Source organism: Tiliqua scincoides, chromosome 1, assembly GCF_035046505.1.
Source record: "Tiliqua scincoides isolate rTilSci1 chromosome 1, rTilSci1.hap2, whole genome shotgun sequence".
Classification (NCBI taxonomy): Eukaryota; Metazoa; Chordata; class Lepidosauria; order Squamata; family Scincidae; genus Tiliqua; species Tiliqua scincoides.
Genome location: NC_089821.1, coordinates 168,446,125 through 168,469,029, shown reverse-complemented (window position 1 = coordinate 168,469,029; position 22,905 = coordinate 168,446,125). Strand labels below are relative to the sequence as shown.

Genomic DNA, 22,905 nt, shown 5'->3' with positions numbered 1-22,905 from the left:
ATTTACCTCTTTCTGGAGGTTCCCTGAAACTGGTGCAAAAATGCACCATTGACGGTTGTGCAGAAACGTGCCATCAGTAGAATATGTGTAAGTGCACGTCCGGTACCCTCTTTTCAAGTGGCATCCAGGGCAGATGTTCCCATTTGCCACAGCCAGGATACATCACTGCAAGATTCTCACTGTATAAAATTAACAGCCCAATCCTACATACCACTTTTTAAACTTTTTTTTTACTTTTACTGAATAAGCCTTCTAACTGCCTATGGGTCTCTTTGGACCAATGCCAGCAATGTAACTGGCATAAGTCCAAGAAGAGAGAGTTGGCAGGACAGAATAAAAAATGGAGGATAAGATCTGGTGCGTGCGTTCACCACCAAAATCCACTTCTTCCAGCCCACTCTCCACTCTAGCCCTCCCCCTCCTCATCCCAGAAAGCCCCTGAACCACCCCCTCACTGCTGACTTACTGAGGCCAGCAGATCCTTTGAGAGCCACTGGTGCACTTGCCACATCTCTGTTCATTTGCAGCAGTGGCCCAGCAGTGTGCAACTGCAGCCCAGCATTCACATTGCCACCAAGGGCCTTGCACTGCCAGAACATAAGTTCCAGCAGCGCAAGGTACAGATAGGATTGGGCCATAACCCTCTGTACTTTTGAGTGGAAAATGAGCAGTAATGCTGTGATCTAAAATGCAAAGTAAATAATTGGAAACCCTTCCCTTGTGAAAGTGTATATTTATATTCATTTTGCAAATAAATGTTCTGAACGCTCAGTGTCACATTTCCGTAAAGTGGGGAAAAAATCTGCAAAATCCAAAGGAAAACTTTTGTCCATCCCCAATACATAATTTTTTGACGTGAATCACCTGTAAACATGCTATCCGAGTCTGTCAGTCAGGGCTCTGTCTTCTTGGATGTCATTTACAGACGCAGTTCTTGCCTCTAAGGTTTTACAAAAGGTCATTGCTTATCTTCTTGCTTCCTGTACATATCACCTGGAAAATTATATCCATGCTTGTGTTCCACGGACTACATTAAGAAGTACTTCATACATTTAAAAAAGTACTGCAGTATAATTTGTCCTGCAGGTATGACATATTCTAGTTTTCCTTATTCTCAAGAATAAAATACTAGTCTTTGTCATGCATTTAAAAAAAATGAAATATTATCTGGAGTGCACGACACAGGCAATGATTTGTTTTCATAAGTTCAAGTAAAGACTCCAGAAAAAGCTATTGCACTTGTCAGGAGAATAATGACTGTGGCTATTAGGCCGAATTGCAATACATGAGCAGGCGCATTATTCAAAAGCTGTCCAAGGCTGGAGAAAGATATTTAGTGAATGGGATTGATGGAAAAGGGAGAGAGTTCATTTTAAAGTCAGCCTAACCACTGCTGATTCAGTACTGACAAGTTCTTTGAAAAGATTTCACAGTTTAAATTATACTAAATTTCTTTTGTTTCTTTGATGGTTTTAGCACTTTTACCTTTAAAAAATAAGGTAAGGTTTAAGGGAATGTTTTTGGGTTTCTATTTTTTTGTCCTTGCTGCTGTCACTAGGAAGTTGGCTCACCATGAGTTCAGATTAAATAAACAATGCAATTTACATTTCAGGTCACAATGACAGCTAAACTACTGGTTAACTTCCTCCTATTCATAAACTTGCTCACACTTTGTATTTTTTTTAAATATGAGAACATAAGAACATAAGAACAGCCCCACTGGATCAGGCCATAGGCCCATCTAGTCCAGCTTCCTGTATCTCACAGTGGCCCACCAAATGCCCCAAGGAGCACACCAGATAACAAGAGACCTGCATCCTGGTGCCCTCCCTTGCATCTGGCATTCTGACATAACCCATTTCTAAAATCAGGAGGTTGCACATACACATCATGGCTTGTAGCCTGTAATGGATTTTTCCTCCAGAAACTTGTCCAATCCCCTTTTAAAGGCGTCCAGGCCAGTCGCCATCACCACATCCTGTGGCAAAGAGTTTCACAGACCAACCACACGCTGAGTAAAGAAATATTTTCTTTTGTCTGTTCTAACTCTCCCAACACTCAATTTTAGTGGATGTCCCCTGGTTCTGGTGTTATGTGTGGAATCAATCTATTGCTGAATATCAGCACTATTGCTATGAATAATTGCAACACTGGTGGGTTTAAGAAAATATTGTACTAGATTGCATGGAAAATATTTCAGCATAAATTACTTGTTTATTTACATAGAATATTTATATCTGAACCAAAGGATCCTTAAGGTGGCCAACAAGAAGATACAGTTTTGCATAATTAAATAACTATAAGACAAGACACAGCATTAAAAAGCTATAACACAAGAACAACCAACAACCAGTAACATCCTGTACTGTAATCTTTAGCTATCAAGGGGAACTAAGATGAAAGAAAATGATAAAAAATCATGCAATGGTTTCAGATCTTTCAGATGTTAACATATTGGTTCATCCACAACAGTCAGTAAGGAACCAAAATTTACTTTAACTGTATCTGAGAATCTAAAAATATGAGTTAATTCACTGTCAGAAGTATGACTTTGGTATAAACTGGACCACTTTATAAGCTGCAATTAACAATGCAACACATCCTCAGTTCAACTCCTCACTCCTTTAGTGTGAACACCTACCCTGAAAGAGACAATCACCACTGTTGCTTCCCTTGTGGGTGTTACCACTCTGGCTACAACCTAGGGTTGCCTTTCAATGACCTCAGGTTTCCCACACCAACCTTTGGAAATGGGGTAAAGGCAGTCAAATTGTTTTGCCCACCCAAAATATGACAGTTTTTGAGATAAGCTTTGCAATTCAAGCTCCAGGGGTCACCAGCCTGCATCTCTGAGCAGACAACCTCTTAAGACCTTTTCTCTTAAGACCAACCAGACAACCTCTTAAGACCTTTTCTGGTTCCTTGTCTGATTCTTGCTTACCTGAAGGTGCACCCCAAATCCCTAATCCTACTCCCTGTCCTGCAGTAAACCTGCAAGTCATGTCCTACAGGACTAACAACAACACACCTTAAGGACAAACTGGGTTAGGCAAAATAAAATAAAAAATAAAAAACCTCCCCACCAACAGCCAAGGGGGGGAGGGGAAACATTCCTACTGTTCTGAGGGCAACCATTGAACTTCAGACTATTCTATGGATTGGTGGGGTGAGGAGCAAAGCCTCCCAGAATTGGAATGCTGTGACACAACCTGCTTACAGAAAATGCTGCCTTGGCTCTATCTAAGGCCAGCCCAAAGCTCAATCATATGCATACACTTCCTGATCTTGCTTCAAACAAAGAGACCCTCTGCCTTAAACCTCACAGTGGAGGGCCTGCAAACTTATACTAACAGAATCTCTGAGTAACTGATGGAATGCACCCTGTGCAGCAGCCAAATCCTTCTGAGTGTTGGGTAGCACTGCAATAATAATGACTTCAGCTGATTGAATCAGTATGCTATGGAATGAAAAAATGCTTGTGCTTTGATTTGATAGTCTCTGTTTTTTCCACCATTCTCTAGGGTTGGTGCTAATGTTCAGTTCACCTGTGATGACAATTATGTGCTTCAAGGTACAAAAAGCATCACATGTCAGAAAGTGACAGATACTCTGGCTGCTTGGAGTGATCATCGACCAATTTGCCGTGGTAAGTGTTGTCCCATGGAAGACTCATAAGCCAAAGCTTATGAGGGAATAGTGAGATAGATTGTACAAGTATTCATGAATGTTGAACTAGAGGTCACAAATTGGATTGGTGTTCTTATCCAATTGTATTCTTAATCTATTATTCTGAATATTCCTTATGCTGTACAAATGCTTCTCAACATGTGTGAACCTAAACATTGGTGCATCAGGACTGTGCACCAATGCCACTTTCCTTCCATGCTGTCAGTGTAACATATAATATGTAATATAGACTGAATAAATATACTTGTTATGCACAGTCTTTACAGAAACGTTTTCGAGGGCAATGATTATGCATTATCTAACACATGTGCCTAAGAATATGCATATATGAGGCCCATTTAGAATTGACATTAAACTAAGGGAAGTAGCATGATAGTGTAATTGCAGTGTCCCATTGCGTGTTCATTATACACATTATGCTGAACACATCTTATGTGAACAGGTAACTTGTTGCCACTCTTAGAGACATTTTGCTTTGGAAACACTTTTGTGCAGTGCTGTAGTCTAAGTGCAGAAATACATGTACAATATATATTTATTTGTTTTGTGGCACAGGGTGAATAACCTGATTAGCTTTCAGGTTATCCTTAGGGGGAAAAATGTTTCAAACATCTAAGTTATAGATTAGCACTGTTTTACAACTTTGATCTTCACTGAAGGATCTCTTACACTTTAAGCAATTAGCTCACTTGATATCCAGTTGCTTTTATAAAGCAACAAATTGGAAGGCAAAATATTGATTTTTGGCTCAAACTGTACCCTGGATTCCTACATTTGTGCCAATCCATTTCTAGAGAAGTAAGCCAGAAGTCATATCAGCATATTACTTACAGAAATGAAGCAATATTACTTTCTTGCTGTCACCTGAATAGGTGCCATGATGACTTTGTATAATTATAGACATGATGCTATTTCTAATTGAGTATACTTCACAAAGGGTATGAAAACATCTATTATAATGTTTCACAGGGTGAATAGTTGCTAGCTATAAAACCCAGGTAACTCAAGGAAGCAATGGATAATTTTCTATTTCTTTCTTAAGTGTCTGTATGGCACTTATACAAAATAGATCCCATTCATAGCAAGTAGTTTTGTGCTGAACATCCATAAACTGTTTCTGAATTGTCCTGAAATAATTTGTAGAAATGGCTTTGCAAAATAAATTAGTATTATTAATTGAAGCCTACATTCATCAAAACATATAACTATGCAATATAGTACATCCTTACATTTCATGGACATTATGGAGGCTATCCACAATTTTAATTCCTCATCTTTTCAGAGTATTGACCCTCCAGAGTGAGTCTCCATGCCCCCTTGCCTCCTTGGTGATTGGGAGGCTTATAGGGAGGCAAGGGAAAACATCTTACTTTACCTCTCCCAAATCTCCTGATCAGTTCCGCCCCCCATAGCATGCAGCACAGCTCCTTTTTGCACGGCTGCATGCTATGGCAGAGAAAACCATAGAATTGGGCTGTTAGTTTCTCTTAATACAAAGATATGTGTGAACTTTGAATAATATCCAGAATTTCAATCACTGAAGTTAATGGGCATTTTCCCATAATTTAAATGAGATTGGTCGTTTGCTATATTTATCAGTAGTTATAATCAAAATACTATTTTCCCCTCAAATAAGCTAATTATAAATGTTTTTGGTAATTTTTTCATTGAAATAAATTTGAATGTCTGATTGTCACTGCCCTTTTGATGCTTTATGCTTCTAGCTAGAACGTGTGGTTCCAACCTACGGGGACCAAATGGTATTATCACATCTCCGAATTATCCTGTTCAGTATGAAGATAATGCACACTGTGTGTGGGTTATTACAACTCTTGATCCAGAAAAGGTATGCTTTCTACCTTTGTTGGCTTTTCAGACAATTACATGGAATTAATTGATACTTAATCAGGAATTGGCTTTTAAAAGAAGAAAGTAAGAAATGTAAAACAGCCTGTTCAGTTATAGATTCATTGTCCACATGTCTTGACTTCATTAATTTACATCAGTGAATGATATTTGGATAGTAGTGTCTGCAAAACAAATAACATTTTGAGCAGGTCATGTGGGTTGTTCCCCTCCCCCCAGCAAATCCAATATGCCAGTGTCTCTCAAATTGTGTGTCGGGATCCACCCGATCCACTGGATGGGTCATGAGCCAATTTCAGGTGGGTCCCCATTCATTTCAATGGTATATGACTGGTATGTGACTGCATTAGGGGAAATGTGACAAATCTGTTCTTTTAACAGGCTACTGTGTATATGCTTTTAACAATGATAATAAGTGGTACTTACTCCTGGGTGAGGGTAGAATTGCAGCCTAGGACTAGGAAAAATTTTCCTGCTTGATGCTGTCACTTCCAGTCATGACATCACTTCCGGTGGGTCCTGACAGATTCACATTCTAAAAAGTGGGTCCTGGGGCTAAAAGTTTGAGAACCACTGCAGTAGGCTAAGAAAAATACAGAGAAGAAGCATTTCTTCATCCCATGTTTGTCTATTTTTCCATTTCCAACTTTTGACATATATGATAATAACATAAAATTAAGTGGTAACCTGAGGATTCTGTATACATACTCACCAATCTCATATTTTCATTATCTGAACTTCAAGCTGCATAGAGCAGTGGTTCTCAAACTGGTGGGTAACACTTCCCCGTCCCTTTAAGGGGTGGGGGAAGGGGAGGGAGGCAGCAACGCGATCCCCAGGATCGCGTTGCGAAGGGTGGCGAGGGGGGTGCTTGTGCCTTACTTTGAATGTTGCTGGGCTGCAGCAGGCTGCAGGAGGTGCAGGCAGCCCTGCACAGTGCTCCCCGACACTTGGAACCTGCAAAAGAAGCGGGCGCAAAGCACTTCCGTTTTGCAGGAGGTGCTTTGCGCCCACTTCTTTTGCAGATTCCAAGCATCGGGGAGCGCTGTGCAGGGCTGCCTGCACCTCCTGCAGCCTGCTGCAGCCCAGCAACATTCAAAGTAAGGCACAAGCACCCCCCCTCGCCCCCTTCGCAATGCGACCCTGGGGATCACGTTGCTGCCATAGCCCCCCACACACAAGAACTTACTGAGGGAGTAAAGCTCCCTCAAAGTTTGAGAAACCCTGGCATAGAGCATGGAAATGTACATTTTGAAACATTTTAGATTCAGTGCCCCAAATCTCAACTCTTATTTCCTGCAATATCAGACCTGATTTGAAAAGGATGGCTTGAAATATGGCTTGGAAATCAGTTATTTTTATTTTTCCAGTGAGAAGGTTTACAGGAAGAGATTTGCCTTATCATGATTTTATAATAGAATTAAAAATCAATATGCTAATACATAAGTAATATGTGCTTGTAGTAAATACGTTGCAAGTATGGTAAGCCCTCCACAAGTGCACATTACTAGAAAAGAATTTTTGCTAGATCAAAGTGGTAACGACTCATAAATGAGAAGTTGCTTTAGTTATTTGTGCATTTGTGTAAAGTTTCCATTGCATTTTTGTGTATTTATCCCAAGTTACCAGAAGAAATAACTTTTTACTTTCATGAAGTCAAGCAAAAGTGCTTTTTTATTGTAGCGCAGAACACACTAAGTTAGAAACTGAAAGGAACGTGAAAGAAAAGTCCAAGTGTGTAGTCTACCTTCAGCCCATAATAGAATTTCCCATTCAACTTTATGAGTATCATGTTATTCAGGATTTAAATGCATTTCAGATAATAAGACAGCCTTTCATACTGAGACTTTGGGGTCATTCATCGAGCATGTCGCCCTTCAACAGAATAGAAAATTTGTGCGAAGGAAAAGAGGGGGCGAAGGTTGAAATATCACACTCATGTTCACATCTATAACACAATTGGCACTCAGTTTCAGTATGTTTCCTTTGCTTTGTTTCCCTTGACTCCCCTACAGTGTCAAATTATATTTCAGAATGTGTACTTATCACTCAAACATGAGAAATAACGACTAAAAATCAGGAGCTTGTACACTAGACAGATGACTGTAATTTGTTGTAATTGAAAGTTACAGCTCAGTCCTGCCCCCCCCCCCCCCCGGGCACACACAATGCATAGCATCCACTGTATCTTGTGTGCCAATCTGGGATCAGTCCAGCTGTGAGAGGTGACAAATGAAAAACTTTCCTTACTTTCCTGTTTGCCACATGATCCCTGAAGGGACTTCTCAGATCTATGCCAGCTCCATAGCTGGGGTAGCTCTGAAGAGCCTGCCAGAGACAGGCCAGGGGTTTGGGCAGGTGTCAGTGCTGCCATGATATGTCCTGTTCTACCGGTAATATGTCTTGATCTTAGCCCCTCCACCAGCAGATACTTGCTGGCGGCTGATCCATGCCATGTTGCTGGCGGTGCATGGCTTTCTGGCACTTCCATCAGCAGACTGGCAAAGGGCCTCCCATGATGGCAGAAGCCATGATACACCAGCATACCATGAGGGAAGGATTGGGCCATTAGTGCTTGAAACAGCTAAAAATGACTGCCCTGTTGTTTCTGTGGAAATACAGTAGTACACTTCAATCATCTTGCATGACTTTGCATTTAATGGAATTCTGACTTTCAGGGCAGCAAATACCCGTTCTATGTCAGGGTGCTGTATCTTTCACAGTCAGCCTGGAAGGTACCCAAGGATGCATGGGAAAATCAGGTGCACATGTTGTGTGTCTTACTTCTGTCCCAACCCAGTGGCCACAGCAGCTTTGCCAGACCACCAAAATCACAGAGCACATGAAATGCCACAAGTTGATGCACCAACATTAGTGCAGCAACTGGAATTCTGTGTGCCATCGTCTGGTCTCAAGCACAACCCCACAGCAGAGAGGTGGGAAAAGGGCAGATAATGGTGTGGGAAGGGATTCAGGATAAGGTGGAGTTGGCAGATGCCAGATCCTGAACCCCCTTCCCAAGCCAGACACGTCCGCAGAGGCACCAAAGCACTATGCCAGCAAACCCTCTCATCCCCCTTGACTGCTTCTCTCCCCTGTGACACCATATTGGATTTGGGGGCTCTGCACTCTCAGTGTGGTGGCCACATAAACATGGGCTGTAATTCTCAAAAGAGCATCCAAAATACTCTGAAAATATGGTATATGCTTTCTCAAATACTCAGATCATTTTGCAGAGGTCCTATTTGCCTTTGTGATGCAAGTATGCAAAGAAAGGAACATTGGCTGTTCTTTGCAGGACTAACAAAAAGTTGTCATGAAATAATTTGCTTCATCTTCCCATTCCTTAATGGGTTATAAGCAACTACGCTTACCTAAATTTTGGAAACCTTTTGTAAGATTTGTTTTCGCTGTAAGACAATAAATAAAAGGAATAGTAAGAACTCTGGCTACTACCCTCAAGGCTTCTTTACCTTGAATGGTCACCTTGTGTCTCAATCAGCCAAATCAACAAGCATTTCTTTTGTCTCCATCATTAAGCAGCTGCTGCTTCCTCCAACGGCATTACCTTTTTCCTTCAGTAGTAATTAGCTGTGGAAGTTTGTTTGCTGCCTGTTCAAAAGCATTATTTTTTAATGCTCTGCTTATTTCAAAGACTTACCACCAGTTTGTTTCCTCTGGGTCCAACTAATGTATCTGCTGATCACTACCCTACTGAGTAATTTCTTGGAGTTTTACTACTCACAAATAGCTACTTTGCAGTGATTCCCCCCCCCCCCACACACACACATGTAGGCTGTGCTGCAGGTGTTTTCATTTGTAGTTAGTTCCTGGGGTATTTTAGTGTTGGCTCCTTTTGTTTTCTGTGTTTTGCTTCTTAATATTTGTCATCTTTGGATAATTTCCAGGCACCCAACTTCATGTGTCGCTACTCTCTGTTTCTCAGTGCTCAAACTACGCTTGCAGCTTGCTTTTGACATCCTCTTCTATCACCCACTGTTTTGGTTCATTCCTTCTGCCTAACTGAAGGAGTCCTGCTGCTTCCACCATTCCATGCTAACTTCTGTAACAACTGAGGTTCTTTTTTTCCAGCTTGTAGGAGGCCCAGGTGCGGTGCCATTTTTGGCAGCACTTCTAAGTCGAGCACATTATTCTCCCAACTGGTTAGAGACTATGGGATTGTTACAGCTGCTGTGGGCTACAGTCATTCTTGGTTTAATGATCTGTTAAATAAAGGTGTGCCCTATTTACAGGTTTGTCTGAAGACTATACTTGCCATTGCATAAACCATGCCAAGTAAATTCTGGGTGTTCGAACAAAACTTTCTTTCTCTTTGTGCCAAGGCTTGATTTGCCTTTCTCCTATGCAGCTGGGGCCTGAAAAATAACATTTGCAAGACCGTTCCTGTGTAGCACATTATCAGATTGAGACCTCACAGTGTGAGGTTTGTGTCTTGATTCTCATAATTGGTCTAAAGGACACAACTCATCACTCTCACGAGAATAGACCCAAAAATGGTCCAGGAGATGTAGCGGCTGCTCCTACATCCTCGTATGAGTTACATTTAGGGCCAATTAACAGGAATCCATTTTAGAGATGGCAGATTTAGAAAGAGATTAAAAATGTGTTGGCTTCACTACAGACTGCAACTCACAGCCCAATTGTAACCAGCTTTCCAGGGCCAATGCAGCCGTGCAAATGGGGCACACACTGCATTCTGTAAGGGAATAATTACGGAGGCCCCCTCAAGGTAAGGGAATACTTGTTGCCCCTTACCTCGGGGCTGCATTGGAACTGGGAAGTTGGTTAGGATTGGCGTTCAGTCCACATTGACTCTGCCACTCAAAAGGAGATGAAAGTGGATTATATGCTGCTATGGTAGCTTGTAAATAATATTGTTTGTGTTGCAGTCCGGGTGTGAGGTAAGACCATCTCATGACCTCTGTATAACATGGTCTGCACATATTTATTCAGCCTATATCCAAACTTGTCACAGATCCCATCCTCTTTAGAATTGTGGCTCCCTTGCACGTATACTTGAAGCTCGTCTATAAGATTATAATTATTGTATTATAATTACTGTACAATAAGATTATAATTATTGTATTACTGCATGGGTTTCATTCAGCTTCTTGACAAGTAGAGCTTCCTTGCAATAATCTGGTAGTAGGTTAAATGGCATTTATTCTCAGAAGGGTCTTTGAAGACTATTCGGGGGGATGAGAATGGCGTTGCAGAAATGTACAATATATTTGTTAAGTCAACAAGATGGTGAATTTATAAAAAAATCAATGGGCTTAAAAGATATACAAACAGCACACAGAATAGGAAAATAAGATGAAAAATACGAAAATAAAATGTCTTGCATTATGATTCCTAGCTTGGTAGTTTACAAAAAAAAGAAAATAACCCCACCAAAGCAGAAGTCAGTGTGTCTGTTCTCTTGACTTCTTTGTTACTGGAAACCAGCTCTTTCACTATGACTTAATTAATAAACTTCACAAAGCTGTTAAACTTAAAGATCCCTTGTGTGACTATCAGTGCTTCAAAAAAGTGAGACCAATAATTTTGTTGCCTTTACAGTTTTAGCAATCTGACTTATTCTTATCCCCCCCTCCCCAAACTTTGGGGAGTTAATTGATTGGGAGTTTTATTTGTGATTTTCTGATTATTTTATTATAGTCCTCTTTCAGGCATCCCTTGAAGTCAGAGAAGCAGTCTAGGTTTGTTTAAATGCATACATTAAAAGAAAATATTCAGTGTCTGGGTTGTGTTTCTAATGGCTGGTTTAGTACCATATGAAGAGTCTAAAGGAGTATGTGTGCAAGATGAAATGATTTGAAATGCTTTCAGGGAGGGAAAAGGAGATAGCTAGAAGATTCAGGTTGCAATCCTAACCATACTTTCCTGAGAGTAAACCCCACTGAACAAAATAGGACTTACTTCTGATTAGTCCTGGTTAGGATTGTGCCCCCTGTCTCAGTTGTCAGAATGCAGGGTTAGGAATGATACAAGAAAGACTTACAGCCTAATCCTATCCTCCCCCCTCTCCATTGCAGCCACACTAAAAAGGTTTTGTGCTGCACCCTGCAAGGGGAGCAGATTGGGAGGGTGGGGAGAGATAAGGAAAATATCTTTCCTCTGGCTGCAGCTTCTTAGCTGGCACATGTGTGAGGAGAGAAAGGGGGGCATGCCACATACTATTGGAGGGGGTAGTATCTGGCGCAAGTCTGCTTTGAATCAGAGGCAGGCAGGTATATTCCAGGCAGGGAGAGGCCATTCCAGCCTTCCTGCCTACCAGAAAAGGCTGTGGGAGGGGAAACCACTCACAAGAGGAAGAAAGAGATGTGGTGCTGAAAACAGAGTTCTGAGACCTGAATAAAGTCCCTCCAGGATTCAAGTAGGAGAGTGGGAGATTTCACACTTTGAGGAGGAGGAACTGAGAGCAAGGCCAACCTCAGGAAGTATTGGGTCCAATTCCACAGGGTTCTTGCAGAGCCCTACCCATTTCTGGGGGGCGGGGACTTGGCATGACAAGTGGTGGCAGTCTGGGCAAGGTATGGTATTGGGTACCAGTGTGGCACCCAGAAGTAGATTGGTGGTCACCACCAACTGCTTTCATAGTGGCCCTATTTCAGGCCAATTGGAAGCAGAGATTGGCAGGAGAGCCCAGCAAGAGCTCTCTTAACCATGAGCTCTTGCATGGAGCCTCTGCATGGAGGCTTACCTTAATAATAATAATAATAATAATAATAATAATAATAATAATAATAATAATAATAATAACAGGTATTTATATACCGCCTTTCTTGGTCTTTATTCAAGACTTTATTCAAGGCGGTTTACATAGGCAGGCTTTATTAAATCCCTTATTAAATAGGGATTTTTACAATTTCAAAGAAGGTTCTTTCTTTCAAGAATGACTACATTCAAGGTGTTTCATTCCGATCTGGCTTCACATTCTGGCCTCCATCCTCCCACGCACAGAGCAGATGGAATTGCTCGGCTTCAGCTTGTCAGCTGCTCCAAGGTCGCACGGTGCTGGTGGCCTCGAACTGGCGACCTTGTGGATGTTATCTTCAGGCAGACAGAGGCTCTACCATCTAGACCAGACCTCCTGCCCTCAATACAATACCTCAATACAAAGTGCTGATTGCAGCTGTTGGTGACCCACTCTCTGCTGCAGTTTGGGGGCCCCCAAGTTGAAGGCCTGATTGACCTGAATCAGTCCAAAGCCTGCCTTGGCTGGGAGCAGGAGACATTCTTGGATTTTAAGAACAATGCACACAAAAAGTCATTCCAGCACCAAACTTGACTGCCTAGGCAGAGCCATTATCATTGACAGTCTTGCTCCTATCAGCCTGCCTCTGTAATCATCAGTGTGAATGCTCATGGCCTATTCCTTGAACTCAGTGGTTCCCAAACTTTTTCAGAGCCCTAGAGGGCTGTCTGATTTAAAAATGCCAAGGGATGTAACAGTAGTAGTGATTGGGCAGCAGTGATCCCCCCAGTAGCAGTGTGTTTAACCCTTGATGCACATAGCCTAATCTTCCCTGTCAGTTTTATGATCCAACAAAAATTGGGTCACCACCTATTGGTGGGTCCCAGACCTACAGTTTGAGAACTGCTGCCCTAATTTAAGCCAATCTCATTGCTTTCTATAGGAGAGCCTGTTTTCCTTTACGTGTTTTTGAAATATGCAACATTTGCCAAGAATGTGATCCTTATATAAACTGAGAACTACCTGTACTTTGTGCCATAGTTTCTTGACCAATGGTACTTGTACTACTGGTGGTACTTGAGGTGGTGCCTGGTGGTACCCATGGGACCCCCAGACCCGCTCCACCTGGCAGCAAGGTCAGCAATGCCTCATGACATTCAACCAGAGGAAACTTGACTCAGCGGAGAGCTCCAGTGTATGCTTGTCATGCATGCCAAAAAAACCCTCCCATCTGCCCAGAGCCTCTTACTGGTGTTTGCTGTGTTGTCTGGTCTCCCAAACTGGAAGTAACTGGGGATGACATCGTTGCCAGTTAATTCCCATGGTACTTCCAATAGGTGAACCATGTGAAGTGGTACAGCAGGGAACAAACATTGTGAAGCACTTCTCTGTGTCCACCTCCTTCTCCTTCCTGTTGTTTCCATTGTATGGATGCTTAAAACTGTGAGGTCCTTGAGACAGGAACTTGTTCTCTCATCTGTTGTTGTAAAGTGCCATGTACATGGTTGGTGTTTTATCAGTATGTAAAGGTGCATCATTAATTTTTTGCTTCCTCATTTAACACATCAATATTAAACTGGCAAAATGCTGATGATTTCACATTGACTTTTGGACTCCCCCCACACACACTCACCGAGAGAGAGAGAGAGAGAGAGAGAGAGAGAGAGAGAGAGAGAGCATAACAAGTGAACATGATAGTTTTTATTTGGCTACAAACATTAACTGGTACATCTCTGAATGTGTGGACTGTGATGAAATTTGAGATTGCCGACATTCAAATGTGAATGTAGCGGTATAACCTAGGATCATTTTTTAAAATTTATATAAGAGTGTTGTGAAATCATATTAATAGTAATGGCTGAAATATTATTTGTGCTATCAGATGATTTTCCTCCACTGAAACAAAAGTTTCATTATGTAAAGTATTTTTTAAAATCTTTTTGTATTAGAATAACCTTGAGATATTTTATTTTATTTTTTTTGCAAGTGACAGAAGCAAATATGTAACAAGTCATATTCTCTGTGGCTAAATTAATGTAAGGATTTCCATAACTCATGCATATTCACCTCTGACTATGGGCAAAGATTTGTTTTAGTCTGTTTAAATTAGTGGTAATATTCAGTTCCAGGTTTTCTTCAGAATGCTGTCTTCATTCTGGTCAACGGTACTGTGATTATGTTAATCTTCCATAGTGTTTATTTTAGGTTCCATTATGATACAGCAAACAAGTGAGTTGTTATATGTTACCCCAAGGTTTTTCTTTGTAAACTGAAAAAAAAGAAAAGAAAAAAAATTGAATGTAGAGAGTGTCTATCCTTGTGAAGCTGTCAGGCTTCAAAGAAAAAGACTGTCCTAAATATTCAAAAAGAATAATGATAGCTTCCCAGGACATACAATAATGAATTATAAGATTATTATTGTCTTTTTAATGATAGTAAAAAGACCCCTGCTAGCTGGGTAAGAGGCACTCTTTCAAGTGGGTGCTCCTTTTTTTAGCAGGGGGAGAGTAACTGGCCCTCCTCACCCCAGCAGTGTCTTTTCTAGTGGCTGTCTGCTGGTGTTCTTTTGCATCTTTTTAGATTGTGAGCCCTTTTGGGACAGGGAGCCATTTAGTTATTTGATTTTTCTCTGTAAACCGCTTTGTGAACTTTTAGTTGAAAAGCTGTATATAAATACTGTTAGTTAGTTAGTTAGTTAGTTAGTTAGTTAGTTAAAATAATAATAATAATAATAATAATAATAATAATAATAATAATAATAATCTCTCTGCAGTGAGTGTTTTGGCATATTTGCACTGCAAAGTCATTGTATGAGAATGAAACCCAGCTGTGTCTCTTGCTTTCAGCAGATCCTAGGGTGACAGTGAGGGTCCTGCAGTGTTTGTAGCTGTGAAGGACTGGATGAATAGGAACAAGCCTAAACTTAGACCCAGTTTAAATGATGCATTCCTTCACCTCGTTGTGAGTTGATAATGCACATAATATTGGCGTACATAAAGCTCTATTACCTTGTGAAATTTCCTTCCCATTGCACCGTAGGAATCTACCTCAATTTCCCTTGACTTACTCCCATAATAAAATTATTGTGTGGCAATTGCATGGTTAATACCAGCTCTTAAGCCAGAGAAGATGGAGGTGCTGCTGGTTGGAGATTAGCTGGTGTAGGAATAGGATTTCAACCTGTTCTTGACAGGGTTGCACTACTCCAAACATCCATTTTCACACTCTGAGTGTACTCCTTACTTGTGGGCTTCTTGTGGGATGTTGTGATAGGAAATGCCTTTTATCAGCTTCTGCTAAAACACCAGCTGCAGCCATTCTAGATAAGCCATTCTGAACAATTTCCCATGGTCTTTTGGTCGCCTCCTAGAGTAACTGTCTCTATGTGGGGTGCCCCCCCCCCAAATCATTTAGAAGCAGCACCTCATGCAAAATATAGCTGCTTAGTTGCTAACAGGAACAGCCTGCTGGGAGAATATTACACCAGTATTGCTCAGTGTTGCACCGACTTTCTTTTTGTTTCTTTGTCCAATTCAAGGTGCTGGTGCTTATCTTTAAAATGTTAGGGTACCTGAAGGACTACAACCTTCTTTTGTATGTAACTCACTGTATGCTGCAGGCTCCATGAAAGGTCTTTCACTGATTGATTGGTTTATATTATGTCTGACTGGAGCCCACTAGGACCAGGGCCTTTTTAGTAGTGGCACTGATTCATTGAACTGCCCTCCATGCTGAGGCTGTGCTAATTTCCACCCTTTGTACATTTTGGCAGCAGACTAAACCATGACTTTTAAAAATGTTTTAATATTGCCTGGTTCCTTTCCTGCTCTTTTAGCATTGTGCTGTTCTATTGATGCTGATTTTGGTGTTATTAATGATATAGTTCTGTTTTATGATGATGTGGGATCTAAATATTTTAAAATAAAATTAAATATATAACACAATACAGATAGAATAAGCTTGGAGTCCCTCCTTGTACTCTTGCTGACCAGGCATCATTGGTGGGAAAAGTATGCAATTGCTCTTGAGCCATATTCAAGAATATTAAGGGCGCAATCCTAACCCCTTATTTCATTGCTTTCCAGCACTGGCATAGCAGTGCCAATGGGACATGTGCTGCATCCTGCAGTTGGGTGTCACTCATGGAGGCCTCCTTAAAGTCAGGGAATGTTTGTTCTCTTACCTTGGAGCTGCATTGCCCTTATGTCAGTGCTGGAAAGCACTGACATAAGGGTTTAGGATTGCAGTATCAGTTATACTAAGTTAAAAAAAACCTGAGATTAATTTATGTGGATGACATCTGTTTCCTTTTTGTGTGAGACCTAGTTTCTACTGCATTGTTTACGTACAAATAAACCAAGTTTATGGCTAGTGCAAAGCCTTGGGGCAGGCCATATGTCTGTTCCTTCTACTGCCACCCATATACTGTACATTCTGAAGCTGCCATTTTATAACACAGGCTTTGGAAGCAGTCTAGCATATTATGATTTCAGACAATTTTCATAAGAGGCCAATATTCCACACCAAGATTAGACTTGTGTCAAATCTAAGAAGGTTAACTGCAGTTGTTAAAGATTTGTTGTGCTCCTCACTTCTTCTAAATGAAGGCATTGGATGGAAGAATCCACTTGCATGAGTTAAATGTGCTGTTGAAAACAGAATTTATTACAAAACCACACTACTGCTTTTAAAAATGTTGGAGATACTTAATGTTGTGATCAGTACATCATAGGCTAGCATTCAGAGGACACTCCCAGAAAAATCATGGGATGTGGGGCAGGGGTTCAAAAGGAAATGTCTGAAAACTGGGCAGATGATGCCTTCACCCTGTTTCCTGGGAGTGCCACATTCTACCACATCACATTTCCATGGACCCCTCAACCCCTTGGAATGGCTTGGGAGGACACAGGAGGGTGCTGTGGGGAGGAGGGGCCTGGGAAGATAGCTTACACACACACCATTGGGGGTCTGGATACCACCTACTGAATTTATGTGCATCTTTAGTAAGCACTGACCCATACTGCTTGAAAATTCATTGAACTGCATTCTTTACAACTGTATTATTATAAATGCATGTAACTTCATCAGTAGCAATATTACGAAAGACCAAGGCCCCATTTTTGCGTCCTCACAAGTTTATGTGGAGGATTTACTTACTAACTTACTGACTTACTTACTTGCCAAATATAAGTGTCCCATTTGCAACAGTGAACTGGTTACAGGACTGTGTAGCTTTGTTCTCAGTGTTACTAGGTATTGAAGGTAATCTCCCTCAGATTATGAGAACCACTGGTATATATGATTCTCTCCTGCCCGTTTTATCCTCAGAACGACTTTGTACCTTTGCGGAGAACTGGGAACTGGCACAAGGTCACCTAGTGATATCATGACCGAGTTGAAACTGAACCCAGATTCTCTTGGCACTAGTCCAGTACTTACCACTGCATTATAGTGACTTGTTTAGACGTTATCCAGAAGGAGATTGTTTCTTTCTCTTTTTTTTCTTTTTTTCTTTTTGTTTTGCCTCTGTTTGCTTATAAATAATACATTCTTCAAGGCTGGAAGCTTTACATAAAATGGTAGAAGAGATTATTCTGATCATGATACCATTCAGTTTCTCCTACAAGAAAATGTGGTGGTGTGTAGATGGTAGTCAGTGCTGGTTACATCAAGAGAATCCAGCATGTTCAATTGTGTCCTCTTCTCCGTGATTGCAAATATTCTAGGGTGCATCCCTAGCACTGAAAAATTAAGTAGATTTTGAGGCTGAGCTCTGATGCAAATCAGCATGGAATAATTACGCTTCTGTTTTTTCTTATTATAATTCTCTTACTATTTCTTTTTTTTCAGTTGAGGCCCCCTTTTGTTTGACACACTGCGGCCCTAGGAAGAGATCAAAGAAATACTTGCTAGGGCACAAATATCCTTCGTAATTTTTAATCTATGATTAACTTTTATGTGGCAAATTATAAAATATCTCAATTTGGCCCTGGGTGCTGGAGTTGTTCTAATGTTTTATCTCTAAAAGATGATAAATTGCTAAGCAGATAACTCAATTTGAATATTTTTGTTTCTGAATACTTATTAACATGACATCTGGCGCAGTCTTAACTAGAAGAAATGATTATGCTAAATAGCATCAAGACCTATTCTGAATATAAGGCTTTAGGAATCTTAAATATTTTTGGTAGAAGTATGCATCTGTGGTAACAATGCATTATTCATTATCTGCTTGTGGATCATCCTTCATTTCCAGGCTCTCCTCTTTCTTTCTTTTGGCCCTCCAGTCACCCATCCCGGTTTGCAGCTCTCATAAGTTTCTTTTGGATGTCCTCCCTTTTGCCCCTTTCACATGAAACATTTAAGCCACATAACTGCCCTCTCTCTCTAAATCCACTTATTTTGTGATGCATAAGAGAACACTGCCAGGTGATAATGGCTAGGTAAATGGGTCAGCAGAGAATTCTAAAAAGGGAAGCTTGAAATGAATGTTAATGCATTCAGAACAAAAACTTTAACTGCCTTTAATAGCATCATTAAAAAAATAATAATAATAAAGCCATGATGCTGCTGGAATTCTTTAACTTTTGGATTTGGCATCAATACAAATATAAACCCCCAAGCGTTTACATCGAAAATTAGTGTCAGCACCTAATTTTATGAATTCCCTCTGATACCTTGTTAAACAAATACATCAGTTTAAAAATAAAGACACTGGGGAATAGTGTTAAATGTGGGATGACCTACAGCCAAGAGACAGATGGTGTATCATGTCAGGAGGCAATCATAAAACTCACATGACAAAGTTAGAGAGAATAAGCATTGGACTGGTTTGGACAATAGGTCCACTAGCCCAATCTAATCAGTGGAGTGAAGCAGGATCGTGGACACACAAATCTCTCCCCATTCAGCATGCCATCCTGTCACTGCATAATTGTGCAGGGGAAGGAATTGTACAAATATTTTTTTCAATGCACAGGTGAAGTCAATGCATTGATGGTTCAGCTGCACCTACCCCCTCTGCACAAGTAGGTGATGGTAGGGATGGCATGCAGAAGTAGGGAAAGGTGTGCACCCTTGATTCTCCCCCATGTTTTTGAGAGGGCCAGTTGGAGTATCATCCAAAGTCGCCCAGTATTATTAACTGGGAAGAAGAGAAAAGAGAGGTTTGAGTTATTACAAGATGACTAAAACAGGAATATCAATGATATTTTTGGAACCTGAGATGGGTCCGTTTTCCAATATGTATAGGGAACTAATATGTATAGGACGTGGGTCTGTAGGGAAAGGAGGTGGGTACGTTTTCAGTATATAAATACTGTTAATAATAATAATTAATAATAACTAATGCAAAGTGTAAAAAAAAGTATGCAAAGTTGTTGTTTTTTTCTTCAGAACTGATTCAGAATGTTGTTTCCAGTTCTGCTCACCTGTATTTAGGAACAATGAAATCAAATTGTAGTAAGTGTAAAGAAGAGCGACCAGAATGAAAACTGGAACTCCATTTGCCATGAAATGAGGAGATAGGTTGGGTCTGCATGTGCCAGAGAGTGAAGTGATAGAATGCTGAGGCACTAGAGTGAACTGTACCACTTCAGGTTATAGGCACAGTCCTTTGCCTTCTGTGCTTGTTTTTTGTCTGCAGGAAGTTATTAATGTTGTGTCCTCTACCTGTCTGAAAAGTCTCAATGCAGACTAGTGCCTCAGGATTCTACCACTTCATTGTGCTTTATCTGTAGACCAGGGCTTGGAAGGTCCAGAGTTAAGCTTTCTGCATATATACAAGCAGTCAATGCAGTGTATGTGTGTAGGTCAAAAGGTCAATATATATAGATCAACGGGGAGCTATAACCCTCCCCAACACAAGATGTGAGTTGCTTATTCATGAATATCCTCTGGAGAGCAGCATATTTTCTTATATGCTTGAACACAGGATTGTTCAGTTAAATGTTAACTCTATTCAATTATAGTGTCAGAGAGAGATTAAGTAGACTGATGTGTTCAGTTCTCAGCCAATCTGTCTCTGAAAGATGTAGATAAATTACAGTGATGCCACTAATTAGGTGTAATGACTAGGTATTTGGCTAGATTTAATTCTGAGAAAGGTTGGGTTGAAAAATGAGGAGATATAAAACTAAAAGAGCTGACAATGTAGACATACAGAATTGTCTTTCCTGACACATTGTCTGTGGTTGTACAGCTGGGTTCTTTCATGGTCCTGTTACCAGCCTCTGTATGACCACTGGAGTTCATTGAGACCCATTATTGTTACTGGGTTCTTTTTTAATAGTATCTTGTATTTTTATAGTGTTAATTTCTTGGTTTTAATGTTTCCTTAATTGCTTTTGTTGTAATGATCTCAAATGTTGAACTGTTGAAAAGCATATTAAAAGAAATGTATAAGTAAAATAAATCATCCATTTTGGTGCATCGTGAGCATCTTCAAGTGTATACCAAACAACTTTCAGAAGGTCCTAGGTAATAGTACTTGAATTTTTCATCATGAAGAGTCTAGTGATTTCATTGTTCTACTCCATTAAGGTTTAAAATATGTATGTCATATGTAAATTAGGATGATGAATGGAATGAATAGTAATACTTCAGGAGTTTTGAAACAGAACAACAGATGAGATGGAAGTTGAAGCACATGTAATAAGGTGAAAGCTTTTTTAAAAAATTAAGATTTTTATTAGTCATTAAGTATGGAAGCAATTAAATAACAATAGAAATGGCTCATGTAAGCCATCCACCCTAATCCTAGTCCATTTCTTAGACAAATTTATAGATACAATAGGTTTCCAGAACACATAGCCGTGTATGCTAAGAAATAATAGGAAAGTTTGAGTAAAGTAGAATAGATATAAAAATAGATATAAAAATAGAATTGAGTAAAGAAGAATAGATATAGTGAGATACAGGAAGCTGGACTAGGTGGGCCTTTGGCCTGATCCAGCGGGGCTCTTCTTATGTTAGATGGAAGAGGATAAAAGGGTAGAAGAGAGGAAATAAAGGAAATTTTGACCTAGAAACTATCAAACAAACCTATGTACGTGTACTCTGAAGTATTCAGTGGGGCTTATCCCAGGAAAGTGTGTATAGGACTGCAGCCAGATGGTCCTTAACTAAATCCTTCCCACTGATGCAGCCACGACAACAGTGCATGCACTGTATCCTTCAGGGGGGCGTGCTATTGTCCTCCAGACCAGAAATCGGATGGGGACCTTGAAATGAGGAAACAGATCAGGGAGGTGACAAAGAGGGACAGGGTTGTAATCATGGGAGACTTCAATTATCCTCATATTGACTGGGTCAATTTGTGTTCTGGTCATGATAAGGAAACCGGATTTCTTGACGTGCTAAATGACTGTGGCTTAGATCTGCTAGTCACGGAGCCCACCAGAGGACAGGTGACTCTGGATTTAATATTGTGCAGTACGCAGGACCTGGTTAGAGATGTAAACGTTACTGAGCCATTGGGGAACAGTGATCATGCTGCGATCCGTTTTGACGTGCACGTTGGGGGAAGAATACCAGGCAAATCTCTAACAAAAACCCTTGACTTCCGACGGGCGGACTTCCCTCAGATGAGGAAGCTGGTTAGAAGGAGGTTGAAAGGGAGGGTAAAAAGAGTCCAATCTCTCCAGAGTGCATGGAGGCTGCTTAAAACAACAGTAATAGAGGCCCAGCAGAGGTGTATACCGCAAAGAAAAAAGGGTTCCACTAAATCCAGGAGGGTGCCCGCATGGCTAACCAGCCAAGTTAGAGAGGCTGTGAAGGGCAAGGAAGCTTCCTTCCATAAATGGAAGTCTTGCCCTAATGAGGAGAATAAAAAGGAACATAAACTGTGGCAAAAGAAATGTAAGAAGGTGATACTGGAGGCCAAGCGAGACTATGAGGAACGCATGGTCAGCAACATTAAGGGGAATAATAAAAGCTTCTTCAAATATGTTAGAAGCAGGAAACCCGCCAGAGAAGCGGTTGGCCCTCTGGATGGTGAGGGAGGGAAAGGGGAGATAAAAGGAGACTTAGAGATGGCAGAGAAATTAAATGAGTTCTTTGCATCTGTCTTCACGGCAGAAGACCTCGGGCAGATACCGCTGCCCGAACGGCCCCTCCTAACCGAGGAGTTAAGTCAGATAGAGGTTAAAAGAGAAGGTGTTTCAGACCTCATTGATAAATTAAAGATCAATAAGTCACCGGGCCCTGATGGCATCCACCCAAGAGTTATTAAGGAATTGAAGAATGAAGTTGCAGATCTCTTGACTAAGGTATGCAACTTGTCCCTCAAAACGGCCACGGTGCCAGAAGATTGGAGGATAGCAAATGTCACGCCTATTTTTAAAAAGGGAAAGAGGGGGGACCCGGGAAACTATAGGCCGGTCAGCCTAACATCCATACCGGGTAAGATGGTGGAATGCCTCATCAAAGATAGGCAAAGATAGACGAACAGGCCTTGCTGAGGGAGAGTCAGCATGGCTTCTGTAAGGGTTTGACACGGTCCCTCACCAAAGGCTACTGAAAAAGCTCCACAGTCAGGGAATTAGAGGACAGGTCCTCTCGTGGATTGAGAACTGGTTGGAGGCCAGGAAGCAGAGAGTGGGTGTCAATGGGCAATTTTCACAATGGAGAGA

At 40.9% G+C, this 22,905-nt stretch overlaps 1 protein-coding gene across 1 annotated transcript in view; it reads left to right on the top strand.

Annotated features, from left to right (window-relative positions):
* Positions 1–22,905, top strand: part of CSMD1 (CUB and Sushi multiple domains 1) — a 947,002-nt gene that overhangs the window by 580,789 nt on the left and 343,308 nt on the right. Inside the window, exons 9-10 of the mRNA XM_066622693.1 lie at positions 3,522–3,646; positions 5,412–5,533. Of these exons, the coding sequence (XP_066478790.1) occupies positions 3,522–3,646; positions 5,412–5,533 (247 nt within the window). The remainder of the gene's footprint in view (positions 1–3,521; positions 3,647–5,411; positions 5,534–22,905) is intronic.